This window comes from Pseudophryne corroboree, chromosome 11, assembly GCF_028390025.1.
Source record: "Pseudophryne corroboree isolate aPseCor3 chromosome 11, aPseCor3.hap2, whole genome shotgun sequence".
In the NCBI taxonomy this organism is placed as follows: Eukaryota; Metazoa; Chordata; class Amphibia; order Anura; family Myobatrachidae; genus Pseudophryne; species Pseudophryne corroboree.
The window spans coordinates 268,659,872-268,679,091 of NC_086454.1; the positions used below are offsets into that span (position 1 = coordinate 268,659,872).

General features: G+C 46.6%; 2 protein-coding genes across 10 annotated transcripts in view; one reads left to right on the plus strand and one right to left on the minus strand.

Annotated features, from left to right (window-relative positions):
- WWOX (WW domain containing oxidoreductase) overlaps positions 1–9,399 on the minus strand; it is a 1,758,901-nt gene extending 1,749,502 nt beyond the window's left edge. For 2 of the 9 annotated variants that reach the window (XM_063945382.1, XM_063945383.1), the window contains exon 1: positions 4,156–4,209. In XM_063945382.1, coding sequence (XP_063801452.1) covers positions 4,156–4,163 — 8 coding nt within the window. In that variant the 5' untranslated portion in view covers positions 4,164–4,209. Of the gene's footprint in view, positions 1–4,155; positions 4,216–4,883; positions 4,955–7,544; positions 7,617–7,746; positions 8,081–9,300 lie in introns of those variants that run through there. The other 7 variants (XM_063945377.1, XM_063945376.1, XM_063945379.1 and 4 more) reach the window with 7 other exon arrangements.
- Positions 9,400–9,427: 28 nt separating this feature from the next.
- Positions 9,428–19,220, plus strand: part of NUDT7 (nudix hydrolase 7) — a 52,084-nt gene continuing 42,291 nt past the window's right edge. Inside the window, exon 1 of the mRNA XM_063945384.1 lies at positions 9,428–9,580. Within this exon, the coding sequence (XP_063801454.1) occupies positions 9,525–9,580 (56 nt within the window). The 5' untranslated portion in view covers positions 9,428–9,524. The remainder of the gene's footprint in view (positions 9,581–19,220) is intronic.

The window sequence follows — 19,220 nt, forward strand, 5'->3', positions numbered from 1 at the left end:
CGATGGACCGCCCCTTTATACGGCAATACTTCCATGTGCCGTCTGGAATCTGCATCACCTGACCACTGTCGTGTCTATAAACATCGTCTGGCAGATATGGACATCACATCTACTCTTGATGCCAGAATGCAAATATCCCTCTGCGCATCTCGCATATATAGAAATGCATCCTTAAAATGCTCTATAGTCAATAAAATATTGTTCCTGTCAAGGGTATCAATATTTTCAGTCAGGAAATCCGACCAAGCCCCCCCAGCGCTGCACATCCAGGCTGAGGCGATTGCTGGTCGTAGTATAACACCAGTATGTGTGTATATACGTTTTAGGATATTTTTCAGCTTCCTATCAGCTGGCTCTTTGAGGGCGGCCGTATCTGGAGACGGTAACGCCACTTGTTTTTATAAGCGTGTGAGCGCCTTATCCACCCTAAGGTGTGTTTCCCAACTCGCCCTCACTTCTGGCGGGAAAGGGTATACCTCCAATAATTTTCTATCGGAGGAAACCCACGTATCATCACACACTTTAATTTATCTGATTCAGGAAAAACTACAAGTAGATTATTCCCACCCTACATAATACCCTTATTTGTGGTACTTGTAGTATCAGAAATATGTAACACCTCCTTCATTGCCCTTAACATGTAACGTGTGGCCCTAAAGGAAAATACGTTTGTTTCTTCACCGTCGACACCGAAGTCAGTGTCCGTGTCTGTGTCTGTGTCGACCAACTGAGGTAAATGGGCGTTTTTACAAGCCCCTGACGGTGTCTGAGACGCCTGGACAGGTACTAATTTGTTTGCCGGCCGTCTCATGTCGTCAACCGACCTTGCATCGTGTTGACATTATCACGTAATTCCTAAATAAGCCATCCATTCCGGTGTCGACTCCCTAGAGAGTGACATCACCAATACAGGCAATTTGCTCCGCCTCCTCACCAACATCGTCCTCCTACATGTCGACACACACGTACCGACACACAGCACACACAGGGAATGCTCTGATAGAGGACAGGACCCCACTAGCCCTTTGGGGAGACAGAGGGAGAGTTTGCCAGCACACACCAAAAACGCTATAATTATACAGGGACAACCCCTTATACAAGTGTTTTCCCTTATAGCATTTTCACATATGTAATCATATCGCCAAATAAGTGCCCCCCCTCTCTGTTTTAACCCTGTTTCTGTAGTGCAGTGCAGGGGAGAGCCTGGGAGCCTTCCTCACAGCAGAGCTGAGCAGGAAAATGGCGCCGTGTGCTGAGGAGAATAGGCCCCGCCCCCTAAAACGGCGGGCTCTTCTCCCGGAGTTTGTGAGATCTGGCAGGGGTTAAATACATCCATATAGCCTCAAGGGCTATATGTGATGTATTTTAGCCATAAAAAAGGTATAATACATTGCTGCCCAGGGCGCCCCCCCCAGCGCCCTGCACCCTCAGTGACCGCTGGTATGAAGTGTGCTGACAACAATGGCGCACAGCTGCAGTGCTGTGCGCTACCTTATAAAGACTGAAAGTCTTCTGCCGCCTGTTTCTGGACCTCTGGACCTCTTCAACTTCGGCATCTGCAAGGGGGGTCGGCGGCACGGCTCCGGGACGAACCCCAGGGTGAGACCTGTGTTCCGACTCCCTCTGGAGCTAATGGTGTCCAGTAGCCTAAGAAGCAAATCCATCCTGCACGCAGGTGAGTTTACTTCTCTCCCCTAAGTCCCTCGTAGCAGTGAGCCTGTTGCCAGCAGGACTCACTGAAAATAAAAAACCTAACTTAAACTTTTATTCTAAGCAGCTCAGGAGAGCCACCTAGATTGCACCCTTCTCGGCCGGGCACAAAAATCTAACTGAGGCTTGGAGGAGGGTCATGGGGGGAGGAGCCAGTGCACACCACCTGATCCTAAAGCTTTTATTATTGTGCCCTGTCTCCTGCGGAGCCGCTAAACCCCATGGTCCTGACGGAGTCCCCAGCATCCACTTAGGACGTTAGAGAAAGTTGCACAAATTCAATATTTTTCCTGCATTTCGTTCTAAGGGAATGTGAGCACTAACACCATTAATGCCCAGTAATACTCTTCTGCAAAGTACAGTACATTAAAAAACCCCACTAAACTGTGTAATAGTACAGTACTTACTTATGTACTAAATATATTAAAATATGGGGTAATTCTGCCTTTGTGCTGGGTTTTGAAAAAGTAAATTTTTCCACAATGGAAAAATAACAGTCTAGACTAGAGTGACTGTCAGTCTGACCCAGGAGGAGTGTTTTGGAAACTGAGGTTCATTAAACACAGGTGTTTCTGCGTTGGAAGAGGGATACACCTTATATCAGAGGTTCCCAAATGCAGTCCTCAAGGCACCCCAACGGTCCAGGTTTTAAATGTATCCATGCTTGTCCACAGGTGACTTAATTAGCACCTAAGTCAATTTGATTTAACCATCTGTGCTGAGCCATGGATATACCTAAATCCTGGACTGCTGGGGTGCCTTGAGGACCGCATTTGGGAACCTCTGTCTTATATTAAAGGTTTTTGAACCTACTGCCGGATTCCTTTGTCCAGGTTTGGACTGGCCCACAGGGGCACAGGGAAAACCACCAATGGGCCCCACTGCCTGGGGGCTCTCCTCCTCCTCTAGGGATCAGGTTCCAGACTGTGTACTTATTATATATTGTGCATATGTTACATTATACTGCACAGGACTGTGGTGTATTTTCTGCAGTGCATTGCTGTTCTTAATCTGGTGTATTATGGGCATGCACTCGCAGTATTTACTGTATATATTTATCAAGGGGCCCAGGCCATGGACTCGCTAATAGTTAGCCAAGCCTCTAAGCATGGCCACACCCCTAAGCATGGGTCCTGATAGAGTCAACTATCTACCTTTTAACATTTGCTATATACGAATACCGTGTAGCCGTAGTGGCCGCTAAACCTCGTGCACGTGCTACGCACTTCATACGCTATTTGCGTATGAAGGCCTCACACGTGGTACGCAAGTAACATACACACACTGCGCTGGGTGTATGGAATACACACTGCGAGCGCACACACAGACAGTACTTTTATAAACTTTAAACACAGAATATGCTTACACTGTAAACCTTAGAATTGTAATACTGTAATGATATACAACTGGTTAACCTGGATATATAAGCAAGCTGTTTGAGTGATTTGAACTACACAGAAACTCTTTGTACTAGCTAGAAACACACAGACACCCTGCTGAGGTTCCAACACCTTTACTAACAATGTCTAGCTGATGTAAAAAGGGGAAAACAGTTAACAGTTCATACTCTACAGTCTAACATCAATATCTAAGCAGAATAACTACACATAAATATACAATAGCGTCACAATCTTATACAATAACAGAGAGAGAGAATATGGCAAATACAAACAGGGAACAAGTTGGTTACAGAGAATAACTTACACACACTGGGGAATGATCGCTGCGCAGCTCTGGTACCAGCTCCGAGTTAGTCAAGATGAAAACCGTTTGTGGAGAGAGAGACTGAGCTGGCCAGGCTGGCTGTCCTTATATACACTGCATACAGTACACTACAAAGGGACCTATAATCTCATTGTTCATTGGACACAGGAATCTGTCTTCATATTACAACAAAAGGTCATAGGTTTGTTTGAACAGGTGGGCTGTGACTATTTCAGACTGCTCAGGTGGGAGGGAAACTCAGGATTTCCAACACATGGACAATGAATAAATGTCCAGAATCTACTAATAGACATAACTATACGCAGGAGCGATTAATCTTTACCTAACCAGCACCGGATTGTTTCTAATAAAATGTTCTTTAGTTAGGTACCAAACACCACTGCTCAAATCCTATCTGACCCTTCGTATCATGCAAAGAGGAATACCTCTGTCCAGGGACCAGTCACAATAAACAAACTTACAGTTATTATTAAGGGGAACATTATCTATAAAACATACTATTTGGATTTACTATGTAACGATTGAGTCGCCCGCTAGACGCACACAAACTCTACCGTAAATGCACATACCATGCGCTCGAGCGCATGGCCGAGGAGGCGCCGTCACGCAACTGCGAGTATGCGCACGCACGGGAGAGAATGTGCATGTGCAGCGGGCAAGCGCATGGGGAATATATGGCAACGTGTAGCATGATATTTTTCCGACTTTGACAGTCCCTACCACTGCATTTCCCCGGTGGGCCCTTTATGCCCCAGTCCGACACTGCCTTTGTCACCAGCTAAACCAGTGGTTCTCAACCTCTGTCCTCAAGTACCCCCAACAGTTCATGTTTTCCAGGTCACCTAGCAGTAGAACAGGTGTAGTCATTACTAACTGACACATTTTAAAAGACCCACAGGTGGAGCAAATTATTTCACTTGCAATCCTGTGAGGAGACCTGGAAAACATGAACTGTTGGGGGTACTTGAGGACCGCGGTTGAGAACCACTGAGCTAAACTATTTTGATTCCCCATTTGTGGGCTTTTCATATTATCTGATTCAGTAATAGTTCTTTTCCACTGTGCTAAAAACCCATGTTATTGCCATGGTAACCCGGGTGCGGCTCAGTGGAAAAGGGTTTACCCGGGTCCAGTGATCTGGGCATCCAAGCCGGCTAGCTTGCAGGGTTGGTCACCGGAAGGACCCGGGTAGCGGTGTACTTTAAATGGGCAAGCTGGGTTGATACGACCCAGGTCCCGTTTACTGCAAAGGGATAGCCGGCGCTAGGAGATGATCTCATCTCCTAGCGCCGGCAATGGACCACTGATGTCACCGACCCGGCAATAAGTTGGTTCTTACCACCAGTCTGATCAGGGTCATTTAGATGTAAAAGCAGAATAAGATGTGAGCTCTCGCTGGGGCTGAGCGCAATTTGCGCATGTAAAATGTTGCTTATTTTTGCTCTAACCTCTATGGCAGGCATTCCCAACCACGGTCCTCAAGGCACACCAACAGTGCAGGTTTTAGTGATATCCAGGCTTCAGCACAGATGGTTAAATCAAAATAACTGAGGTACTAATTAAGTCACCTGTGTTCAAGCCTGGATATCACTAAAACCAGGACTGTTAGTGTGCCTTGAGGACCGTGGTTGGGAAACACTACTCTATGGGGTGTGAAAAAAAAAAAAAAGCAATGTTACTAACAAGCAATATTCCATAGAACAATGGGGCAGATGTATTAACCTGGAGAAGGGATACAGAAGTGATAAAGGAGTGATAAGTGGAAGGTGATAACGCACCAGCCAATCATTACGGATTTGAAAAATGACAGGAGCTGATTGGCTGGTGTGTTATCACCTTCCACTTATCACTCCTTCATCCCTTCATACATCTGCCTTAATGGGCCTAATTGAATCGCCCATAAAATGTACATAGCTGACTGATAACATTCTTCATGTATCTGTAATATACAGTACATCTTCATACCAATTTATAAAGGCTAAATCATAGGTCTGCAAACTCGGTCCTCATTACCCCGCACAGTGCATGTTTTGCAGGTAACCCAGCAGGTGCAAAGGTGTATTAATTACTCACAGACACATTTTAAAAGGTCCACAGGTGGATTTAATTATGTCACTTGTGATTCTGTGAGGAGACCTGCAAAACATGCACTGTGTGGGGTCCTGAGGACCGAGTTTGCAGACCTATGCGCTAGATCACAGGTTCTCAAACTCGGTCCTCAGGACCCCACACAGTGCATGTTTTGCAGGTCTCCTCACAGAATCGCAAGTGAAATAATTAGCTCCACCTGTGGACCTTTTAAAATGTGTCAGTGAGTAATTAATACACCTGTGCACCTGCTGGGTTACCTGCAAAACATGCACTGTGTGGGGTCCTGAGGACCGAGTTTGAGAACCTATGCGCTAGATAAAGATGAGAGTTCTAGCCTGTACACCAGGAATTCCCAACCTCAGTCCTCAAGGCCCGGGTTTTAGTGATACTCATGCTTGAGCACAGGTGACTAAATTAGTACCTCCATTATTTTGATTTAACCATCTTTGCTGGAGGCTGGATATCAGAGAGGTTGGGAATGCCTGCTGTATACAGATTAAAAGACATTGCACTGAACGACTTGCAAGAACTGAAAAATAGGGACATATCCATAGAGAAATCATTAAAACCTAACACTATCCCTAGATATAAGGGGAAACTGCTAATATTGTTGCTTATTATATTACATAATTTGAGCACTGCAATTATGTATACACGTTATGTTCTTGTCTGTACTATTTTGTACGTTACCCCCTATGCCAAATCTTTGTAATCCCAGAAATAAAAGGTTATATTCTAATCATAGATTAAATACAACTCACTCATTATTTGCTCATGAGAGCAAATAATGGTTATGTTGGAGGGCACTGTGTGCAGGACTTTCCTATTACTCTCTAATATGGTAATTATTTCCCATGTTTAGGAACAAAATGAACAGTTAACAGTTTACATTTCTACAAAAAGTCTTATAAAACCGCTGAAATACACTAACACAAACCAAGCACTTCCCCTGGTCACCTTCCTTATTTGGCTAATAACCATCATCTCTTGAAATACACACTGTATATCTAAAATAATATTTTTTTAACAAAGCAAAACAAACATGTCAATTTAAATACAAAATATTTTCCAAAGAAGATAAAGTTCAAATACTGATACATGTCTTCCCATGTGCAGCCTTTATGCCAAAGACAAACAGTGATGAGATTCTCCTGCTTGGGGAGAACAGGTGTATGGCATAATTAGCACAGGTGACTGTTGTACAGAACTGAGCACTGGATCCATTCTCTTGCATTTGTGCAAACAGTCTCTGAAAACACTTCATGCTGGATACTAATTTTCTACAACTTATCTTTATTCTTCATATTAAAATACATTATTATTTTTCTTGTATAGCGCTACCATATTCACAACACTCCATGGGACACTAGGGCCCATTCTGTCATAAGCCAATCCCGGTATGTTTTTGGAATGTGGGAGGAACCTAAAGACCTAGAATAGTGTTCCCAGGGACCCCTAACAGTGCATGTCATACGGATCTCCTTGGTATCACAAGGGAAATAATTAGCTCCAGCTTTGGCTCTTTTAAAATGTGCCAGCCAGTAATGAATGCACCTGTGCATCAACTAGATTTGGAAAACATGCACTGTCAGGGGTACCTGAGGACCCCACTTGCCAGAAATTCATAAAAGTTCCTCAATTTCTTTGTAGAATAAAGTTCAGGCCACAAGTTAATCATACAGATGCCACATGTAGAATGTAGGACATGTATTCCCAACCTTGGTCCTCAAGGCACACTGACAGTCCAGGTTTAGGAATATCCATGCTTGAACACAGGTGATTAGTTATTTAATCTGTGCTGTAGCCTGGATATCACTAAAACCTGCACTGTTAGTGAGCCTTGAGAACTGAGGTTCAGGATGCCCGATGTAGGAGCTCTTGTAGGAGATAGGCCGCTATAATTGACAAGTGCCAAATTTAGCTCTCCCAATATTAAATGGGGTACACAATAATTGTAAAGAAGACATAGACACAGTAAAAAAACAACAACCTTATAATAAAGAAGTGATTGTACTCACTCCACAGCAAACAGCAATTTCAGCACCGGAAGGGTTTAAAGTTTATTATGGATTATTTTATCTCCTTTACTGTAATCCTAGGTACACTGAAACACACAACAACAATGGACAGTTCTAGGTGACCTCCACAATCATGTGTGGTTGCTATAATCACTATTACTGTACATAGGAAAACAGGAGCTTTAGTGGGTAAGGCACTTGCCTTTTGAGGATGCTGATTGCAGTTCAAGCTCCAGGCTCAGTAGAGTTTGCACCAATTCACTTTCCCACGCACTGCCACTAGACTGTAAGCTCCTGTGGGCAAAGGCTCCCTATGCCTGTGTTATTCCTCTGTGCTCAGCACCAGCTCCACAAACTGACACCTGCAGGTAAGGGAGAGGTAGGTACTCAGCCAATAAAAGATAATAATCCCTGTTATGCAGAAGCAGCAGTGTGTATGGGTGTAGGAGGACTGTCTGCAGGATGCTCACATGTACTACTGGCACTGAGCAACACAGACCTCTATGCACCACTGGCTTCACTACACTTCCTGTGTTCTAGTAATGAGCTCCCACTGGCAACATAGACTCAGCTTACAGTTCCTATGTGTTAATCTGACAGAGGAGTTCTGCACTATTCACATCACTGAAAGAGAAAGCTGCATTGTGCTAGTCTATGGTGGTCATTCAGAGTTGTTCGCTCGCTAGCAGTTTTTAGCAGCCGCTATGCCATCTCCCACTGGGAGTGTATTTTAGCTTAGCAGAAGTGTGAACGAAAGGATCGCAGAGCGGCTACAGAGTTTTTTTGCTCAAAACCTACTCAGCGCTTGCGATGACTTCAGACTGTTCAGTTCCTGTTTTGACGTCACAAACACCCCTGCGTTCGCCCAGCCACGCCTGCGTTTTTCCTGGGACGCCTGTGTTTTTTCGAACACTCCCTGAAAACGGTCAGTTGACACCAAGAAACGCCCACTTTATGTCAATCACTCTGCGGCCAGCAGTGCGACTGAAAAGCTTCGCTAGACCTTGTGTGAAACGACATCGTTCGTTGTAATAATACGTTGCGCATGCGCATTGCGCCGCATGCGCAGAAGTGCCGTTTTTTTTGCCTCATCGCTGCACAACGAACGAGTGCAGCTAGCAAACAACTCAGAATGACCCCTATGTACGGTATAATACATGCAGAGATATAAGCTAGGGTAGTAACTCACTGTGTTGACAAATCATCTCTATAATTATGATATACTGTAACGAAGGGTATTTAGGAGAGCTTTTGTAAGGAAAAGGTAATGCTACTTATGGTGCCCATACACTTGTGCGATGCCCCGCGACGTGACATCTCGGGGCATCGAACCGGCAGTTCAGGTGTGATGAAATCGCACCTGAAATGCCAAAGTGATTACCATGCAATCATGCGATTGCATGGTAAGCACAGCAGCGCCGCCGCATGCGCAGATCCGACCCGATCGCTGCGTTGCGATAAACTGCAGCGAGCGATCGGGTCGGAATGACCCCCTAAATCTTTATTTTCTTTCCAAGGTGCTGATTTATCACAATCTGCATCTGAGCACGCGGATGTGATGTGATAATATCAGCCAAACCCGCAATGTGATAATTGATTACATCGCATGGATATATCAATTAATTATCGCATGCAGGGACAGAGCTTGTGAAAACGCTCTGTCCCTGCGATGCCACTCCGATTCCTTTTCGGGTATTTTTCCCTGCAGCTGATACAATAAAGTACAAATCAGAATCAGGCCCTTAGACAGATTTACTTGACTTTGCAGAATAGAACAATGAGCAGGATCTGATCTGGCAGACACACACGCTTGCTCCTCGCTGCCACAGGCACAAGTTCCCTCCACTGACACTCACCCCCCACCCTCCTGTGATGCTAGTCATGTGACCGTGATGTCACTTCTTATCTGGGTACAACTCAGTACACACACAGTCACACTTCTCCGGGAGTAGCAGCTACTGCTTGCAGGAAGAGTGTAACATGTCGCCCGGCAGCAGTGAGAGTGCAGCAGGGGGGGAGACAGGTGATAAACACAGGTAAAAGGCATGCCGCTGTGTATTGCTGCTGTATTATCAGATACAGGGGTGGCCACTTTTACTGATTGATGGATAGATAGATAGATAGATGTGAGCTATTATATAATATATTTTGTTATTATGACATATGCAGTAAGTACTGTAATCATTACTTGGTTTTTTATTAATGAATTATAGCACTGTAGTAAATGTGGGACTGCAGCAGTAAAGGCAGTGTGGCTGTAATTGCTCACTCATTCATACACAGCACTAAATGCAGATTGATGACCATGGGGGTCATTCCGACCCAATCGCAGCGTGCTTTCGTTCGCACAGCTGCAACCAGGTCACTACTGAGCATTCACGGGGGCCGTAATGTGTACGCGCATAGTTGTGCGGCGACGGACGTCGCCAGGTAATGACGAAGGGACAGAAGAAGAAAGCGATCGCAGTGGCGATCGCTTGAAGATTGACTGGCGTGGGCGTTCCTGGGCGGCAACACAGCGTCCGGAGCCGTTTTCAGGGAGTGGTAAGAAAAACGCAGGCGTGTCCAGGGCGGGTGTTTGACGTTAGAATCAGGACCGAACAGGCTGAAAACGTTGTAGCTGGTAAGTAAGTCTAGCCCTACTTACAAACTGCACAAATTTGTTCCCCATAGCAGGGCTGCACAAGCGAACGCAGCCTTGCTATGGGGAAAAACCCACCCCCATAGGTGGAGTATAGTTGATCGCACGGGCTGCAAAAAGCAGCTTTGTGCGATCAACTCGGAATAAGGGCCCATGTGCAGCAGGTACGTGCGGTGAGCTAAATGGCTCAGGTGGCACTGGCTAGCACCAGAGCCAAATTCACACGCAATATATGAGCCAAAGGGTACATGGATGTGGGCATTATACACAGGTGCAGCAGTATAAACTCCTGGAAATTTGGTGAGTTTTGATCAGAGATGTGCAGAGAAGATAGGCAGGTGAGCCATAGACTTTTCTCTAACGTCCTAGTGGATGCTGGGGACTCCGTCAGGACCATGGGGAATAGCGGCTCCGCAGGAGGCAGGGCACAAAAGCAAGCTTTTAGGATCACATGGTGTGTACTGGCTCCTCCCCCTATGACCCTCCTCCAAGCCTCAGTTAGGTTTTTGTGCCCGGCCGAGAAGGGTGCAATCTAGGTGGCTCTCTTAAAGAGTTACTTAGAAAAAGTTTTTAGGTTCTTTATTTTCAGTGAGTCCTGCTGGCAACAGGCTCACTGCATCGAGGGACTTAGGGGAGAGATTTTCAACTCACCTGCGTGCAGGATGGATTGGATTCTTAGGCTACTGGACATAGCTCCAGAGGGAGTCGGAACACAGGGCTCGCCCTGGGGTTCGTCCCGGAGCCGCGCCGCCGACCCCCCTTGCAGACGCTGAAGATGAAGAGGTCCGGAACCAGGCGGCAGAAGACTCTCAGTCTTCATCAGGTAGCGCACAGCACTGCAGCTGTGCGCCATTGTTGTCAGCACACTTCACACAGCGGTCACGGAGGGTGCAGGGCGCTGGAGGGGGGCGCCCTGGACAGCAATGTATAATACCTGTATGGCGAAAAATACATCACATATAGCCCTTGAGGCTATATGGATGTATTTAACCCCTGCCAGATATCTAAAACTCCGGAGAAGAAGCCCGCCGAAAAGGGGGCGGGGCCTATTCTCCTCAGCACACAGCGCCATTTTCCCTCACAGAAAGGCTGGTGGGAAGGCTCCCATGCTCTCCCCTGCACTGCACTACAGAAACAGGGTTAAAACAGAGAGGGGGGGCACTGATTTGGCGATATGTATATATATTAAAATGCTATAAGGGAGGAACACTTATATAAAGGTTGTCCCTGGATAATTATAGCGTTTTGGTGTGTGCTGGCAAACTCTCCCTCTGTCTCCCCAAAGGGCTAGTGGGTCCTGTCCTCTATCAGAGCATTCCCTATGTGTGTGCTGTATGTCGGTACGTGTGTGTCGACATGTATGAGGAAAATATTGGTGAGGAGGCGGAGCAAATTGCCTGTAATGGTGATGTCACTCTCTAGGGAGTCGACACCGGAATGGATGGCTTATTTATGGAAATTACGTGACAATGTCAACACGCTGCAAGCCGGTTGACGACATGAGAGGGCCGGCGAACAAATTAGTATCTGTCCAGGCGTCTCAAACACCGTCAGGGGCTGTAAAATGCCCATTTACCTCAGTCGGTCGACACAGACCCAGACACGGACACTGATTTCAGTGTCGACGGTGAAGAAACAAACGTATTTTCTTTTAGGGCCACACGTTAAGGGCAATGAAGGAGGTGTTACATATTTCTGATACTCCAAGTACCACAAAAAAGGGTATTATGTGTGAGGTGAAAAAACTACCTGTAGTTTTTCCTGAATCAGATAAATTAAATGAAGTGTGTGATGATGCGTGGGTTTCCCCCGATAGAAAATTATTGGCGGTATACCCTTTCCCGCCAGAAGTTAAGGCGCGGTGGGAAACACCCCTCAGGGTGGATAAGGCGCTCACACGCTTATCAGAAAAAGTAGCGGTACCATCTACGGATAGGGCCGTACTTAAGGAGCCAGCTGATAGGAGGCTGAAAAATATCCTAAAAAGTATACACACACATGCTGGTGTTATACTGCGACCAGCGATCGCCTCAGCCTGGATGTGCAGAGCTGAGGTGGCTTGGTCGGATTCCCTGACTAAAAATATTGATACCTTTGACAGGGACAGTATTTTATTGACTATAGAGCATTTAAAGGATGCATTTCTATATATGCGAGATGCGCAGAGGGATATTTGCACTCTGGCATCAAGAGTAAATGCGATGTCCATATCTGCAAGAAGATGTTTATGGACACGACAGTGGTCAGGTGATGCAGATTCCAAACGGCACAAAGATGTATTGCCGTATAAAGGGGAGGAGTTATTTGGGGTCGGTCCATGGGACCTGGTGGCCAGGGCAACTGCTGGAAAATCCACCGTTTTTTACCCTAAGTCACATCTCTGCAGAAAAAGACACCGTCTTTTCAGCCTCAGTCCTTTCGTCCCTATAAGAGTCATATCTGCCCAGGGATAGAGGAAAGGGAAGAAGACTGCAGCAGGCAGCCCATTCCCAGGAACAGAAGCCCTCCACCGCTTCTACCAAGTTCTCAGCATGACGCTGGGACCGTACAGGACCCCTGGATCCTACAAGTAGTATCCAAGGGGTACAGATTGGAATGTCGAGAGGTTTCCCCCCTCGCAGGTTCCTGTAGTCTGCTGTACCAATGTCTCCCTCCGACAGGGAGGCAGTATTGAAAACAATTCACAAGCTGTATTCCCAGCAGGTGATAATAAAATTACCCCTCCGACAACAAGGAAAGGGGTATTACTCCACACTATATGGTGGTACTGAAGGCTAGGTGAGACCTATTCTAAATCTGAAAAATTTGAACACTTACAAGGGTTCAAATCCAGATGGAGTCACTCAGAGCAGTGATAGCAAAGAACAAGGGGACTATATGGTGTCCCGGGACATCAGGGATCCTTACCTCCATGTCCCAAAATTTGCCTTTTCTCACCAAGGGTACCTCAGGTTCGTGGTACAGAACTGTCACTATCAGTTTCAAGACGATGCCGTTGGATTGTCCAAGGCACCCCGGGTCCTTACCAAGGTAATGACCGAAAGGAGGATTCGTCTTCAAAGAAAATGGACGACCTCCTGATAAGAACAAGGTCCAGAGAACAGTTGGAGGTCGGAGTAGCACTATCTCAAGTAGTTCTACGACCGCACGGGTGGATTCTAAATATTCCAAAACCGCAGTTGTTCCGACGACACGTCTGCTGGTCCTAGGGATGATTCTGGACACAGTCCAGGAAAAGGTGTTTCTCCCAGAGGAGAAAGCCAGGGAGTTATCCGAGCTAATCGGGATCCTCCTAAAACCAGGAAAAGTGTCAGTGCATCATTGCACAAGAGTCCTGGTAAAAATGGTGGCTTATTATCCATTCGGCAGATTTCACGCAAGAACTCTTCAGTGGGATCTGCTGGACAAATGGTCCGGATCGCATCTTCAGATGCATCAGCGGATAACCCTATATCCAAGGACAAGGGTGTCTCTCCTGTGGTGATTACAGAGTGCTCATCTTCTAGAGGGCCGCAGATTCGGCATTCAGGATTGGATGCTCGTGACCACGGAGGCCAGCCTGAGAGGCTGGGGAGCAGTCACACAAGGAGTGTGATCAAGTCTGGAGAATTCTCTCCACATAAATATACTGGAGCTAAGAGCAAATTTATAATGCTCTAAGCTTAGCAAGACCTCTGCTTCAAGGTCAGCCGGTATTGATCCAGTGGGATAACATCACGGCAGTCGCCCACGTAAACAGAAAGGGCGGCACAAGAAGCAGGAGGGCAGTGGCAAAACTGCAAGGATTTTTCGCTAGGCGGAAAATCATGTGATAGCACTGTCAGCAGTGTTCATTCCGGGAGTGGACGACTGGGAAGCAGACTTCCTCAGCAGGCACGACCTCCACCCGGGAGAGTGGGAACTTCATCGGGAAGTTTTCCGCATGATCGTGAACCGTTGGGAAAGACCAAAGGTGGACATGATGGCGTCCCGCCCGAACAAAAAATGGGACAGGTATTGCGCCAGGTCACGAGACCTTCAGGCGATAGCTGTGGACGTCCTGGTAACACCGTGGGTGTAACAGTCGGTGTATGTGTTCCCTCCTCTGCTTCTCATAACCAAGGTATTGAGAATTATAAGACATAGAGGAGTAAGAACTATACTCGTGGCTCCGGATTGGCCAAGAGGGACTTGGTAACCGGAACTTCAAGAGATGCTCACAGAGGACTAATGGCCTCGGGAGCTAAGAAGGGATTTGCTTTCAGCAAGTACCATGTCTGTTCCAAGAGGAACCGTGGCATCGGCCTTTAAGAAAGGACCTGCTCCAGCAGGGACCTTGTCTGTTCCAAGACTTACCGCGACTGCGTTTGACGGCATGGCGGTTTGAACGCCGGATCCTAAGGGAAAAGGCATTCCGGAAGAGGTCATACCTACCCTGGTCAAAGCCAGGAAGGAGGTGACCGCACAACGTTATCACCACATGTGGTAAAAATATGTTGCGTGGGTGAGGCCAGGAAGGCCCCACGAAAAAATTTCAACTAGGTCGATTTCTGCACTTCCTGCAAACAGGAGTGTCTATGAGCCTCAAATTGGGGTCCATTTAAGGTTCAAGTTTCGGCCCTATAGATTTTCTTCCAGAAAGAATTGGCTTCAGTTCCTGAAGTCCAGACGTTTGTCAAGGGAGTATTGCATATACAGCCCTTGTGTGCCTCCAGTGGCACCGCGGGATCTCAACGTAGTGTTGGGATTCCTCAAATCATATTGGTTTGAACCACTCAAATCTGTGGATTTGAAATATCTCACATGGAAAGTGACCATGCTGTTGGCCCTGGCCTCGGCCAGGCGATTGTCAAAATTGGCGGCTTTGTCTTACAAAAGCCCATATTTGATTTTCCATTCGGACAGGGCAGAACTGCGGACTCGTCCCCAGTTTCTTCCTAAGGTGGTGTCAGCGTTTCACCTGAAACAACCTATTGTGGTGCCTGCGGCTACTAGGGACTTGGAGGACTCCAAGTTGCTAGACGTTGTCAGGGCCCTGAAATATATATATATATATATATATATATATATATATATATATATATATATATATATATAATTCCAGGACGGCTGGAGTCAGAAAGTCTGACTTGCTGTTTATATTGTAGGCACCCAAAAAGCTGGGTGCTCCTGCTTCTAAGCAGACTATTGCTCGTTGGATTTGTAGTACAATTCAGCTTGCACATTCTGTGGCAGGCCTGCCACAGCCAAAATCTGTAAATGCCCATTCCACAAGGAAGGTGGGCTCATCTTGGGCGGCTGCCCGAGGGGTCTCGGCTTTACAACTTTGCCGAGCAGCTACTTGGTCAGGGGCAAACACGTTTGCTAAATTCTACAAATTTGATACCCTGGCTGAGGAGGACCTGGAGTTCTCTCATTCGGTGCTGCAGAGTCATCCGCACTCTCCCGCCCGTTTGGGAGCTTTGGTATAATCCCCATGGTCCTGACGGAGTCCCCAGCATCCACTAGGACGTTAGAGAAAATAAGATTTTACTTACCGATAAATCTATTTCTCATAGTCCGTAGTGGATGCTGGGCGCCCATCCCAAGTGCGGATTCTCTGCATTACTTGTACATAGTTATTGTTACAAAAAAATCGGGTTATTATTGTTGTGAGCCATCTTTTTTAGAGGCTACTTCATTGTTATCATACTGTTAACTGGGTTCAAATCACAAGTTGTACGGTGTGATTGGTGTGGCTGGTATGAGTCTTACCCGGGATTCAAGATCCTTCCTTATTGTGTACGCTCGTCCGGGCACAGTACCTAACTGAGGCTTGGAGGAGGGTCATAGGGGGAGGAGCCAGTACACACCATGTGATCCTAAAAGCTTGCTTTTGTGCCCTGTCTCCTGCGGAGCCGCTATTCCCCATGGTCCTGACGGAGTCCCCAGCATCCACTACGGACTATGAGAAATAGATTTATCGGTAAGTAAAATCTTATTTTTACTCCAGAGTTTTGGCTATAAAAATTAGTAAAATAATACAAAAAAGATATTTCAAACATATTCTTTGTATTTTTCATATACTTTATACAGTCAAAACTCTGGTGCAAACATTAGTATGACAGGAAAGGCTCCCCACCGCACATCACTGGTATGCAGAGCTGCACGCATACCCGTTGTCGGACCGCCACCTATCCGTATGCTTCATTTCATAGCCGCCACCATAGCGCACTTACACAGTCCTATCCCTGGTGCAAAAGATCATTTTAAAACCAGATGCAATTACATCTAACTACACAGTACAGACTACTTTGCATAGCCTGCATTTCCTTTGATACCTCTCACTAATCTTATCCTATATGCGCACGCAACGGGGGTGTTTCAATTGTTTTGCGCACCAAATCTCTGTCTAAAGTGACAGGTGCAATTCAGGGTTGATTTTTTTTTTTTTTTTTCTATCGCGCTAATTGTGCCCAGACAGGCCATACTTAGCCACGTGAAATGCGAAAAGTGCCATTTGAGCACGCTAACGGGTCACTTTTTGCATATTTCCGCTCGCCAGCACGGGGGCTGCAAGCCGAAAGTTGTCTCTCTGCGTCTCAGCGCGCCCGAATGGAGCAACAATTGAATTGCTTCATTGGGCGCCATCTAGTTGAAGCTGAGGGGAGAAACAATTGGATTCCCCCTACTATTACCAGCCCGTTACGCCTCTTCATTCGCACGTGGCGCAGACGACTCTGCATCTCTCGTATTTGCATGTGCTCCGCAGAATTCACAGTGCAAGTTACATCCGCAATACCAAATTGCGTTAAACTCTACATCGACCCCATAACTGACAGCAGTCACCTTATAGATGTGCTGGAGCAGCTGTAAAAGTATGCTTAGGTTATCTTGCCCTAAATTATGCCCATGTACAGATTACATGGAATTTGCCTGTGTGTGCATGTCATGGTGTGACTGTCTGTATTTTGCATATTATATTATTATAACAAACAATATGGGTAAATATGCTGTATACTGTGTTCAGTTGTTTGAGGGGACTGTCTCGCTGTCCCAATTGCCTGAATTGAGGCCTGATAGGAAATATATCCCACTGAGTAACACCCCTTGCGTATCCACCCATGTGATCATCTAGCAATCTGTGTTCCCGTCTAGTGCATGCCGCACTGCAAAAGCATGGGACATTTAAATATGCTATTTAGATCACAGGCGCACAACATGAGGCAGAATAGATGCAGGGACATAAATGCTATTGCAGTATCTTTTACCTGAATCTCCATATAGACAATCTGTCCCGCAATGTACATAGAATATACATAGAACATAGAATTTGACGTCAGATAAGAACCACTTGGCCCATCTAGTCTGCCCCTTTTTTAAATCCTACATTTAGACAATCTCATGTACTGGGTCTTGCTGGGGTTGGGGATTCTCCCAAGCTTCACCCTCGCAGCTGATGTGAGATCCAGTCTTTAACATTGCAGTAGGTCAGTCTGACATGAATGAATGAACTTCAATCAGTGTGGCTGTGAGACTGTCACTTTACTAGAGCGCTGCTTAGCAGCAGAGGTGTAGCTTGCCACCATGGCACCTGGAGCTAGTGCGTGGCACAGAGCCCCCACCCCTCACACTACTGAAATGCGTGATGCAAAAATTTGGGATATATGTAATGTGCTCTATTTATGTCCCAGTTTCACCAGAAAAAGTACCAATTACCACTTCTCGTAATTTATCAAGAAACATAAGAGGGTATTCAGTTGTTTGAAAAGTCAGTTGGGTGTCTGTTTTTTCCTATCTAATAGACAGAAATAAAAACAGACACCCAACCGACTTTTCAAACAATTGAATTCCACCCATATTGTGAAAAAATCTCATAGGTTTCATCCAGAAATACTGTCTCCAGAGCCTTCTATTGTGGCGGTTTGTGCAGTGAGTTTATCAGGCGACGGAAAGTCTACGGGCAGGCTGTACCATAGGCAAAATGCGGACAAAAGCCTGTTTTTGGACTCATTTCCCATATGTACTAAGCTCTGGATGCCGGTGCTTCGGCGCGGAGGTTAACACCAGCTTTTGCTGGCATTGCCCTATAGAAGCCTATGGGCTCTTCCTGAAAGGGATCCAATCGGATCCCTCCCAGCACACCCCGTGACCCTCTGCATGCGCAGAGGGACTCCCGGGGGCCGAAAACCCCGGAAGTCCCGGCATCGCAAAGGGCAGCTCTTTTCAGAGGAGCTGTCCTTTAAAATACTAATCGCATGTGTTTTCTCTGACGTCCTAGTGGATGCTGGGACTCCGTAAGGACCATGGCGAATAGCGGCTCCGCAGGAGACAGGGCACAAAATAAAAGCTTAAGGATCAGGTGGTGTGCACTGGCTCCTCCCCCTATGACCCTCCTCCAGTTAGATTTTTGTGCCCGGCCGAGAAGGGTGCAATCTAGGTGGCTCTCCTGAGCTGCTTAGAATAAAAGTTTAGTTTAGGTTTTTTTATTTTCAGTGAGTCCTGCTGGCAACAGGCTCACTGCATCGTGGGACTAAGGGGAGAAGAAGCGAACTCACCTGCGTGCAGAGTGGATTGGGCTTCTTAGGCTACTGGACATTAGCTCCAGAGGGACGATCACAGGTACAGCCTGGATGGGTCACCGGAGCCGCGCCGCCGTACCCCTTACAGAGCCAGAAGAGACGAAGAGGTCCGGTGAAATCGGCGGCAGAAGACATCCTGTCTTCAGACTAAGGTAGCGCACAGCACCGCAGCTGTGCGCCATTGCTCTCAGCACACTTCACACTCCGGTCACTGAGGGTGCAGGGCGCTGGGGGGGAGCGCCCTGAGACGCAATATAACAGTATATACCTTAGGTGGCAAAAAGAATACATCACATATAGCTCCTGGGCTATATGGATGTATTTTAACCCCTGCCATTTTTACATAAAAAAGCGGGAGATAAGGACGTCGTGAAGGGGCGGAGCCTATCTCCTCAGCACACAAGCGCCATTTTCCCTCACAGCTCCGCTGGAAGGACGGCTCCCTGACTCTCCCCTGCAGTCCTGCTTCAGAATCAGGGTAAAAAAGAGAAGGGG